The sequence below is a fragment of the Carassius gibelio genome, chromosome B25 (assembly GCF_023724105.1).
Source record: "Carassius gibelio isolate Cgi1373 ecotype wild population from Czech Republic chromosome B25, carGib1.2-hapl.c, whole genome shotgun sequence".
NCBI classification, from domain to species: Eukaryota; Metazoa; Chordata; class Actinopteri; order Cypriniformes; family Cyprinidae; genus Carassius; species Carassius gibelio.
In genome coordinates this window covers 26,752,093-26,765,024 of record NC_068420.1, presented here as the reverse complement: position 1 = coordinate 26,765,024, position 12,932 = coordinate 26,752,093, and the positions used below count along the sequence as shown (strand labels likewise).

At 37.9% G+C, this 12,932-nt stretch overlaps 1 protein-coding gene across 1 annotated transcript; it reads left to right on the top strand.

Annotated features, from left to right (window-relative positions):
• Positions 1-11,386: 11,386 nt before the first annotated feature.
• On the top strand, positions 11,387-12,016 carry LOC128014304 (trace amine-associated receptor 13c-like; the record flags this gene model as incomplete). Its single annotated transcript, XM_052597768.1, has 1 exon — positions 11,387-12,016. A coding segment is annotated over exon 1 (630 nt), but the record flags the coding sequence as incomplete, so codon positions are not given.
• Positions 12,017-12,932: the final 916 nt, after the last annotated feature.

Sequence of the window (12,932 nt, the reverse complement as noted above, 5' to 3'; positions counted from 1 at the left end):
TTAAACTGATAAAGCCATCATTCTGAGAAAATTTTCAAAAAACCCGCAATCGTCATAAAGGTAAATAATCATAATGGTTGTAATTTACACTCCATGCATTTTATTATTATAGATTTTTTTCGAGTGTCATTGCTACTGTACAAAATTTTTGCAGGTTTTGTCAGAATTACCAACTTATTTTTACACAGTATGTTTAAGTGACAAAATGTTCTGTTGTGTTGCATTAGTTTAGGAAAATTTAATCCCAAATCTTCAGACTAATACAATAAAAGGTAAAGATGGATATGCAAAAACATAATGACAGACACAATGGCTATGTTTACATGCAACCAAATAGTCCGTTTGTAATCTGACTGACTGCTCATTCGGACTGAAAAGCCTTCATTTAAACACTTCATTTAAACACCTTAAATCGCTTAATCGCACTTGTTATAACTGAGCTCAATCGGATTGAAGCGGGTGGTTTATTCCTCTTCTAATACGAATGAGAGTGCATATAAACACCCGATCGGATAGAACCCAGAAACTGAAAGGACTGTAATGACGCAGAAGTAATGTTATACTGATGATGCACGGAACGAGTGGCTCTTCCTTTTATATTTAAAGTGATGTATAAACGTGTCCTGTCATTTTAAAACTCTCACTCAATAACTGTGAAGTGGAGCAGGAGAACCCTGTTTCAGATACTCATCCACAGGGGCTTTTTTTTTGTGATTATTACGAGCAGCACAGCACAGTGGTTTATATTAATATTTATCCATAAATGGATAGATATTAATTCTGCTGTTAAAAACTTATAAAGAAACCATGTAGGAGAGTGGTTATCATGTGCAAACATTGAGAAACTTTAAATCATCTATATGTCATTTGAATTTTCACTTTCAATATTTGTGCAGAGTGTGCATGTATAAAAAAACTGATTCCGATTTGAAGCTTTTGACATAACATGCACATCAACCCGATCACTTATTTAGCATTCGTGTAAACACTACATTCAGATTCATCAATCGGAATGAATTCAGTTCAATTGAACCAAAAATGTGCATGTAAACATAGCCAAAGAGGACAGTCTTATAGAAGTATGTGTAATTGTCAAATGTATTACCGTATCATGGTGGTTTATCACAAAGTGAATAATTAAAATGGCTTACAGCACACCTCAGATTAAAACATCTGAAACAAAGTAACTTCAGATTTATCCAAAATGCATTTAAAGGGTGGAGCTACACACAAAGGTAAAGCCTAACAATAAAAATAGTAAATATTTGAATGTAACTTTTCAAGTAAGTTGAAGTAATATTTATTGTTTCATTTAAACTGATGTGATTAAATACTGTAACTGCTAAACATCACCTCATGTAGGCCGATTTGGTTTTTTTTTTAATCCAAACAATGGCTAAAATTATGCAAACCATTGTTTTGAAACCTCACACTCTTTTTCTTTTCTTTTTTTTTATTTATTAAATAAAAGGAATGGATTATTAAATTGATTATTTTATTGGATTGACTAAAGGGGTCATATGACGTTGCTTTGTGTAATTGGTGTAAGGAAATTTGTTTTTGCAGTTTAAGTTTAAAAAAACTAAAAAACCATTCCACATAATGTACATTATTGTTGCTCCTCTATGCCTAAGCCTTACTTTCTTCCGGATATCTGCCATGGTGGCGCAACTCAGCTACCTCATCCTGAAACCGTTTTTGCGCATCACCTTGATATTGCGTACTCATATGCTGGAATCGATGGATGCATAAGAAAAATGACTTCTTCCTTTTCTAGTCAATCTCTGTATGGAGATCAGGAAGAAATGGAGGGCTCACCTGAGCTGGAGGGCAATGGCCAGGAATATAATGCTCATAGAGATGACCTCGCGGTGTCACCTTCTTAGCACGCTTCCACGGCAAGTCAAACCTTGCCGTGGCATGATACATAACCTCCAACAGCTCACGAGAAGCAGACGTCTGCCCCTCTTTCCTTAATTAGAAAGACAACTGAGAGTGGAGACTTTTTTGTTGTTGTTGTTGTTGAAAAAACACTCACAAATGCACGCAAATCTTCCCCTAAAGGACATTGTGTGCATGCTCTTATCCCAAACAACCAATGCCAAGATTGGGTTTTTCATCGGGTATCAAATAACGATGACATGGATGCACACATCCTCTAAATATTTTGCTAGTGCTTGCTTTGCAAGGAAGAAGTCTTAATAGACTTACATCTTTAGACAAGATGCTTCCCTCATATAGAGATAGCATGGCAGCATCTCCTTAACAAGTGTAATCTTCTCATAACCATTCTTACACATCCCCTCGATGTTGGCATAACCAGTATGCTCAACCCGATCTCACGGCAATTCGTACATATTTTACAAGGTGGCTTATCCGTACAAATTCTTACGACCACACAAATTCATAAATTTTTTGCCAAATCATACGTATTATACGAGTTGCACAATTCGTAAGAATTTGTACGAATGACCTACACCTAACCCCGCCCTTAAACTTAACTGTCACTGGGGTTTAGACAAACCGTATAAAAAGTGAGGTCGTACATATTCGGACCTCACTCGTGAGGACGAATTGGTTGTGAGATAGCGTTGGTATGCTGGAATCTGTGAATGTGGATGATAATGATTTTTATGTTTTATAAAAAAAAAAATAAAGATGGAGTACAGCATAAACAAAAGGAAATTACTGATAGGGAGAAATTTCCCTTCAGATCCTTTCCATGTTCTCAACGAGACACAACGCGCAGCATGCATTCTGCTCTAGTGGAAATTAAACATGCTCCGCCCACTCACTAGATTACCACAGAAATCAAGGGCAAACAAAACTGCTGCTGCATATGCATCGCTATTCTGGTGAGAGGCGAACGCACTCATGAATATGCTGCTACAAACTCGGGTAAAATTTGATGGAATACTCATATCCCCTGAGAATCTCACGAATGCATCACAATGAGTGCAGCAGAGCTCATCCAATTTCTGCGAGAGCTGAACGCTTGCGTTTACTCTTCACTAAACAAACACACCACAGTATGCTAGGCATGTGAACTGCAGTTCAGACAGGAACCACTTTGGCAAGTTTACTTCAGTTTATTAAACACAATTTATCTTTGGCGGTATGGTTCTTATGGGGGTTCTTGCTCCCAGAATTGAACATACAAGAGCTTTAACATTAACCCCCTGGAACCATGAATTAAGAAATACATAACAATTAAGACTTTTTATAAGTATTTAAAGCAAACAGTGATAATCATATGGATGTGGCAGTGGGACGTCTATCCTGTAGCCTGGTTTTGAAGATGGGTGTCTCTCAACAGTGAGGTCCATACCAGCTAAGATTTTGGAAGCCTTAGTAATCTGAGAAAAAAAAAGAAGACGACAGCCAAAAGGTGCACAGTAATGTGCTCATGCTTATAATGGGGAAGGAGGGAGGGTTGCGAGCGGTTGAGCATACTTACTGAGCAGTAGTGCCATGTATATATATATGTCCCGTGTCTAATAGGAGAGAGGTGGTGATTGGAGCGATTTGTCAGCTGACCGCATCAGCTGTTCACAGCCTTGCCTCCATGTCCTGACTGAACTAAGGCTGCACTCGATTTCAGACAGGAACCACTTTGGCAAGTTTACTTGAGTTTATTGAAAACAATTTATCTTTGGCGTTATGGTTCCTTATGGGGGTTCTTGTTCCCAGAATAATTGAACATACAAGAGCTTTAACATTAACCCCCAAAACATAATGAGAGTATTACTGCCAGATGAAGAACCCCCAAAACCAACCTTGTTTCAGTCCTGCAAAGAGAAAAGACAGTCTTATTGAGATATCCTTAATGTAGCCTACTGGCTAGCGAAGGGGTTTTCTCCCTTCTAATGAGGCAGAAAATAGCCGGCCTCTCTATAAATAAGGTAGCTGGTAATAGCAGCGAAGGGTTTTTTTCTCCAGCGGGAGAACCGCAAAAGAGCAGTATGTCCCTGAGCTTGGTATTAGTGGTAGGAGAGTAGCATTTCATTGTTTCCTTCCTGCAATAGAGAAAGATAATGTTGTAGAGATGTCCTTAAGCAGCTTATGGTAGGAGAGGGGTGTTCTCCCCTCTAAAGCGAGGGAGAGAATAGCAAGTCCCCTCTTATTTTAAGTAGCAGGTGTGTTCATCCTCTGCTGAAGGAATACTCTGCTGTGTGTTCATCCTCTGCCATAGCAGCAAAGGGTGTTCTCTCCAGCTGGTGAGAACAGCAGGTCCCTTTCTTTTGAGGGGGAGTTTGTCCCTCGCTTGAGGGATAACAGCGGCCCCCTCATGTATCACAGCAAGGGGTGATCTCCCAGTAGGAGAAAACAGCAGCCCCTTTTCCTTTATATATATTTTTTTCTCATCTCCTCATCCAACTTTGCTTTCTCCATCTCCATTAACAAAACAGCAGCCCCCTTTTTTCACATAGCAGCGAGGGTTTTCTCTTAGCAGCAGTTCCTTCCTCATTCTTCTTCTTCCCCATTTCCTTCTTCTCATCCTCCTCCTCATTCCTCTCCTCCTCATTTTCAATCTCCCTTTCATCCTCTTCCTTATTCTTATTATCCTCCTCATTCTTCATTTCCTCCTTCTCATCCTCCTCCTCATTCTTCTCATCCTCTTCATCATTCTCCTTTTTCCCTTGCGGTCAGTGTCGTATTTTATTATTATTAAATGTACGTAGTACGAAATATCCACTGGTTATAACCAACACTCCTATATTTAGCTGTAGATCAGCTAAAGACCATTAATCTGCTTCAGAGCCTGTCCAAAATCGGTTCATGAATAGAAACAGACATGTCTATATCACATACTTATCACTATGAAGTAAATAAAATGCAGAATTGTCAAATATGCAGGCGTTTCAGAACATTTCGTGAGCACAGATACTCTAAACTGCTTAATACGGTGCCATATATTTCAAGAATAAGTTTGCATGATTATTATTATTTTTTTTTTACATGCTAATACAGAGGGTATATGCGCTTTGATCGATGTATGATGATGATGACTTGACTCAATACAACAGCTGACTACATTAAAAGCTTTACCATTCTAAACGCAGATTTATGGCCATTTTTGGAACTGAAATGTTGAATAAACCTCGAAACACACGTGATCATAGTCATGTGGTGAGTCTGGCCAATCGTGAACAGCTGTGTTGTCATCAGCGCTCCAGCTGTTGCTCTGGAGAAAGTGCAGGCTGAATCAGCGTGCTGCTCTCGAACACTCTCACGATACTTGATGGCACACATGACGGTCCTGTGCGCCGGCGCAGTCTTAGTCGGACAATATTCTACCCGGTTTGCACAGCTTTAGTCAGATTTGCGATTGGTTTGTAAGGTGCTGGTGAGTCAAACACACCTGATTCTCATCGAGTCTGCTGCCCAAGATCGGATGCAGCCAGTATTTCTCACTAATGATTCCCGATGGTTTCGTAGGATGGTTAGTCTTTGTCTCCCTCTGTAGTTCCGTGAAGGTACACCAGGGTTCTTACTCCCTTGAGTAAATCCAAGCACTTCCAAGAAATTTAATGTTCCAGCACTTCAGACTGGGTAAATTACCCCTTTTTTTGCATAAATACTCTTACCTTAGTTAAGCACATGCACAGATACCCCACGGACACCCTTACTTGTAAAACGTTTGGATTTTAAGTTGCATTAGCATTCCATTGTTCTAGAAAAATCATCAAATTGCCAACAGGTGGCGCATTTGGCCCTGTACAATGGTTTGTATGAATGTCCTTACAATAATGATGCCCTTAGATTTTGTCACAATAACGATTAATGTTTGTGGGAGAATGACACATCATGTTCATAAATCCTTCGATATGTGATTTTTGTAGCATAACAGAAGGTTAATCCATTCGGGATTTAATTTAAAGACGTGCAACATATCCCTGATTGATGACTGACGATTCCACTGCATTTCGCGGACTAGCCACAAATTAATTATTGTTACATTGTTCCGCTGTTGTGCTAAAATGGCAATAATACCTACCCTGATGCTGGGGAACCCTGCATATGATTGTATGCATTGCAGTCTTAGAAAGTAGTTTAACTGAGCAGGGAATATTTATTTATTAATTTATTGCATTAATAGAGCACTCAACAGCCACAGGCACAGACTCGAGCGAAGCTGCTTATAAAATGAACCATGGTTACCCATAAGAGCAAATATTAACCCAAATGTGCCAATTTCCTGGCAATTATTAAATCCAAGCGCTTATACAATTAACCCTGAAAAAACTGCATTAATTTTCAGCAGAGGATTCGAACACCCGTACTATGACCCTGTATGACGGCAAATGTGTATGAGCCAACAGTTAGCCAAGCGTTTGATCAGGTGCGCTCTCAGTCAGTGCAAGCCAGCAGTGGAGCCGGCAAAAGCACGGCAGGACTAGCACATGATGTTGGACAATATATAAACCTCACAAGCAAGCAGTCCCATATCTTGATAGCTTTAAATACCTTCCTAGCGTGTGGAGTGGGGAGGGATCGCCCGCAGTCGAAAATAGGAGTAGTGAAGGGAGCTCTTTAAACAGCTGAAAATCAGCTTGCACCTTTAAAGCAGTACCCCCTTTTTTTTTTTTTTTATCTAGCTATATATCATATGGTCAGACTTTAATTTAGGCAACAGCATAAGCCCTTGTCGGATACGTTTTAGCATTTATACGAGCAAAATTACGATCTGTACATGTAGTATAAAGCACTTGATTGTGTTTGAGCAACAGAAAATCACGGATTAAACCCAGTGTGTTGTAGTTGTCAGATAAGTTTGATCAAGCATCCCTCAAGCAGCAGCCGTTAATATCGACAGCCTTGACCACAGATTAACGAGGCTTGTGGGAATATTTAACTGTGTTACTGATGTGGTAATATGATAGCATGCCTTGCAACGTAACTGAACAATAGTTTTTCAATAAACAATTTCTGAGCATGTTCGCCAAATGGCACTAGGCTTTAAAAATTAAATACTTTGCTTAGCTTCGTGAAGACGTCCAGAGATGAATTAAAGTTGAAATTGTCAGTTGTTCATGGATGCTTTGATTTTGTTGAATATAGTTTCTTCCAGCGGGGAGCAGATCTCTGACGATGAATCGCGTGCGAAGTGTCTATATCAAGAGCTCACTTGTTTTTCACAAACAACACGCCGAATTCGCTTAAGTTCACGACTGAATCTGGTGAGATACTCTGTGGGAATCCTGCAAAACCTGATTTAATGCTTCCTATGGAGATAGATTTGCCGTCTGATAGTTCATGGGCGAGCAAAGGGCTCTCGTGAGCAGTTTGAGCCTTGCGAGCCATTGAGCATACTTACCGAGCACATATAACCACATATATATATGTCCCGTGTTTAATAGGAGAGAGGTGGTGATTGGAGCGATTTGACAGCTGACCGCATCAGCTGTTCACAGCCCTGCCTCCATGGCCTGACTGAACTAACGCTGGGCTCGATGTGTCAGAGCAAAGCCTCTGGCGAGAAACATGCACTTCTGCTGTACACTTCAAACTAAACTGGGAAATTCTCACTAACTAAAACTCCTCTCTTATTTTTTATTGACTTAAGGAACAGTTTGATGTCATCTACATCATAATCGCAGCTGGAAAACTCTGTGACTATATGAAGGTATATTAATGCCAAATAAATATATATTTTGTAGGCAAATATCAATGTCCTAAAACATCAATGCTTGTTAAAGACTACTCTTGCTGCCACATTCTGGTTTAGCTGCAGAGGTTCCCTTGTGAAAAAAAGTGTGTTTAAAATATGCAAAATATTGTGTGCAAAATATGGAATTTGTGTGTTAAGTATTCTGTCAGTGCAGCTGTAAGTCTCCAGGTAACTCATGTTGTAAAGGCCACAATCAACAACCCGATCAACTATGCCAAGGATATTTGTTGCACTGTGTGAGGCAAATGGTGGTCATACCAGATACTGAATGGTTTTTGGACCCCCCAATACAGTAAAACTGCACATTTTAGGTTGCACAGCCTAAGGCACACCTATGCAATAATCATGCTGACTCTTAACAGGGCATAATAAGACTGAGTTTTGGTGATGGAATCCCAAGCAAAGTTCACTCTGGTCGCTAATCAAACAAGTACGCAATATTAATCAGAAAAAGTGATTTGATTTATTATTTATTATTGATTTATTGATTTATTTAAAACCAACCAAACCAAAAGGCTAAGGAAAACAGTCTGACACCATGGTATAATGAGCATACTCGCACCCTAAAGAGAGCATCCCGGAAAAAATGGAGCGCAGCTGGAGGAAAACAAAGCCAGAGGTATTTTGTATTGCTTGGCAGAAAAGTAACCTATCCTACAGAAAAGCATTAAAATCTGCTAGATCTGATTACTTCACATTTCTTTTAGAAGAAAACAAACATTACCCAAGTATTTATTCAATACAGTGGCTAAATTAACGAAAAATAAAGCATCAACAAGTATTGACATTTCTCAACATCACAGAAGTAATGACTTTATGAACTAATTTACTTCTATATTCGATACTGTTAAGAGACAAAATTGTAACCATGCAGCCGTCAGCAGTACAGTATCGCATCAGCCAATGCTCTACAGATCCCCTGAGGAACAGTTCCACTCATTCTCTACTATAGGAGAGCAGGGCTCTGAACTGGTTCAAGGAACAAAATGGAACAGAAACAAATGAAATTTTAACAGGAACAGAAACAGAAACAAAATCTAATTTTATAGTTCCGAACAGAATCGAAAATTTTAAATGGCCATTAACTGGTTAATAACGTTATTTTATCGTTCCATTTAATATTTGAAATTTGCTGTCAACCAATCACGAATTCCAGCAGTACGGCATCTGCAAATGTGACGATGAAAAATGTCTGCTCAGCTGTGAACTTATCATAGGCAAGTCTCAATGGCAATGCAGCGCCTTCAGGGCTGGATTAAGACCAAATTGTGCCTGATGCTGCAGCACAGAAAGGGCCTATTTTTTTCTCTGCGTTGGTGTGTGTGCATTCCACACTCAAGCACCAGCATGCTTACCCTTTCCTGCCCCACTGAGGACCGCAGCTCTCCTTTGATTATTCCCAACTTTGAGAAGCTCTGCTTGCCGGAGTCATTGTATAGATAGATGCTCAACCCAATTTCAACATTTGGAAACATCTGAAAAAGATTAAACGATGAAAAAAGCTTGTACAAGCTCTGCTGATTCTTTCACAGTCGTGAATGCAGCAAACTGTATCAGCTAATTTTAACCGATATATATATATATATATATATATATATATATATATATATATATATATATATATATATATATATAATATAAAACATTTTTTTTTTTAGATCTTGTTTGTAAGCTCTTTACTCAAGTGGATATTTTAATCATATTATTTCCACCAGAGTGACTGCCATACTTTCTCCTATAATATTACAATACAGTTTTTAATTTAATTTTAGATATATTCATATAGTAAATTATTTAATATTTCATTAGATCTTTTTTTCACCTATTTAACTATTTTAACCAACTTCTCCTAATTTCCATGACATACCTCTTTCTGTTTAGTTTTTTATTCTGTCTGATGTATTTACACTTTTTGTATGAATTGACAGTCTCAACTCTATTTTACTATCAATGTAAAAAATTATAAGAATAATTATTTATCTTTACTTCTCTTTATTATTTTGTCTGCACACATTTTTTTTATATATATGTTAACTTAATGCCTTGCTCTCACTTCTACTGCACTGATCTCAGAAAATTTTCTAATTTTCTTTCACACAGACATCCAAAATGCAAAAGCCTATTAAAGATCTTGATTCAAATTTTATCTAAACTATTTTCCTAAACACATTCACTCCTTCTAATTCCTTCATTCAGACAAGGCTAATGCTTTCATTCTATGTCCCATTATTCATAGGGCTCACTATTCATACCACATCGCCATACCTCTTGGTGTGGCAAGAGCTGTGTCCATCTATGTCAATCCACATTTAAGTGATGGGAGGGGTTCGCAGCTCTTACCTACCCAATATGGAATTTATTTGTTTATTAAAATACTCACCTTCACTCACAAAGACATGCATACAGACACAGTCTCAGACGAAACACTACCCTCTTCCTGAGTGACCTGCTGTGCTCTCGCTCTTTTACTGAAAATCTCCCTCAACTCAGTAAATAAATCGGTGCCCAGCAGGGATTCATGCCCAGTGGTATCTGTTGAATTTTGTGCGCTTTCTTGCTATATGTGCTTCATGCTTTTTGCCATCCCTTTTTGGCCCAGTCTACAATAAACACAGACCATTGCATGCAATGTATTTCTGCCTACACCATTCAGTTTCAATTTAGGTCTCTTGTCAAGGCTTTCCTAACAATAAACAAAATATGTGCATGCAGTTATTTCTTCTGGAATAAAAAAAAATCATTTTTTATTTATTTATTTAATCATTTATTTCTACATTTGGAAGAGCAGATCCTAACAACGGCAAGCAACACACTCTTGTTATATAAGCAAAAATGTTTACCTTATTTTATGGTGGCCACCGTTGTTAATGTTACTCGTCAGTGAGTCCAAAAGTGGTCCTCCATTCTGCTGCTCTTTTCCAGTCCCATGAGGTGCCAAAATATCTGCCGCTGATCTGAAGAATCAAACTCAGTCTTGGTTTTGGTTCAAGAAAAGTAGACTTTATTTCAAAGAGTTCCTGATTGTTATTCAGCTTTTCCTTTTATATAGTTTTTTTCTGTTTATACAGGGTAAGGCGTGTTCTATACATTTCATAGAGTTTTCATTATGCATACAATTCGATTCCTCCCTAAAGAAAAGGGTAAAGAACAAGGCCCACCTGTACGTTTCCAGATGTTTCTCATCTGAGGGTCTGTATTTTGCTATGCATACTTTTTTCCTTTTAACACACAGGTCGAAACGATTATAATGGAAGTATTTTGCATGCATACTCACCTATCGATATTTACCCGTTTCCTCATTTTCAAATTGGGTACAACTCTGTCTTCAGAATGATGATGTGTTTTAAAACTTAACTGTATATTTGAGGGTTTTCTATGGACAATAACATCTACTTCACTAATCCTACCCAACACCTAAATTTAACAACTACCTTACTAACTATCAATAAACAGTGAATTAGGAGCTTATTGAGGGGAAAGTCATAGTTAATGTTGAATAAGTATTCCCTATTCTAAAATTTTACCAAAACCATTATTATGAGCTGTTGAACAGACTACTGTGTAAATAAATTAATACATACAACAAATAATTAAATGTCTTTATGCAAAATCAGAGTGGGCGGTAGATGGGTTGGTCAGTTTGATCCAGACACTGTATAAATGAAAGTACTGTAAGGAAAGCAGAACAAACTCCTAAAAGGAGGAGGCTCACACATGGTCTATGAGACAGAGGATCATGAGATCCAGTACTGCTTTCCTGCCATCAACTCATCATGTATCTGGGGAAAACACTTCAGGCATGAATCCAATATCATGTATATCTTTTTTTCATTGCTGTCAGTGTGGACTGTGTTTCTGAACCTGTTGGTGATCATCTCCATCTCTCACTTCAAGAAGCTTCACACTCCAACCAACCTCATCATTCTCTCTCTGGCTGTTGCCGACATGCTTGTTGGATTTGTGATGCCCATAGAGGCCACGAGGCTGATTGAGATGTGCTGGTACTTTGGAGACACTTTCTGTGGACTGTTTTTGGCATTAACAGGGCTGCTCATTTCAGCATCTCTTTATAATTTGACTTTAATTGCTGTTGATCGTTATGTGGCTGTGTGTCACCCTTTACTGTACCAAAAAAAAATAACTACAACTAAAACTTTGATTATCATATGTATCTGCTGGATGTGGTCTTCAGCATTCAATATTTCCTTCGCAACAGATCCATCAAGCAGAACACATGGGTGTTATGGAGAGTGTCCCTTTATGTCTAACTTTGCCTGGAGTATGACTGATCTGTTCTTGTCTTTCCTTTTTCCTTGTACTGTGATTATAATTTTATATCTGAAGATATTTTATGTTGTACATCAGCAAGTGAAAGCCATAAACACCCTGATGAAGGGTGGCAAATGTGTAAATGAAGGTTCAATGAGAAGGAAATCTGAGAGCAAAGCTGCTCTGACATTAGGAATCATTGTCACAGTTCATCTGCTTTGTTGGATTCCGTTCTATATTTATTCCATATCAGCAGTTTCATCAACAATTACAAATGTTTTATTATGGGTCTTGTTTATTAACTCAGGTCTGAATCCTTTGGTCTATGCTTTATTTTACCCCTGGTTTAAAAAGACAGTTAAACTCACCTTAACTCTGAAAATATTTCAGCCAGCATCCTCTCTGGTCAATATTTTTACAGAACATTAATTAAACTGATAAAGCTATCATTCTGAGAACAATTTCGAATTCGAATTTCATTGCTACTTTACATAACTGTTGCAGGTTTTGTCAGAATTTAACCCATTTGCTGTCAAAGGTCATCCACGGCCCCAGATTATTGTTGTTTCACTTTCACAGCATGTCAAACATCACCTTCTGGACAAACTGTGCAATCAGCAGGAAGATTAAACTCTCTAGCTTTGATATTTGGGTACTGTTTTGGGAAACTCTATATTATCTATATGTCACTTTTTACTTCACTATTTATCTATTCACTACTTAATCACTATTTATATGCAGCGTGCGCATGTATTGTAACTTTTCAAGTACATAAGTTGAAGTAATATTTATTGTTCCATATAAACTGATGTGAATAAATGAATACTTTAACTGCTAAACATGACCTAATGTAGGCCGATTTATATTATGATCCAAACAAAGGATAAAATTATGATTAGTTTTCAAAGCTCACACAATTTTCCTTTTATTTATTATTTAATATTTCTATGCCACCTTTGGATTAATTTAGTGGATTAAAGGGGTCATAATA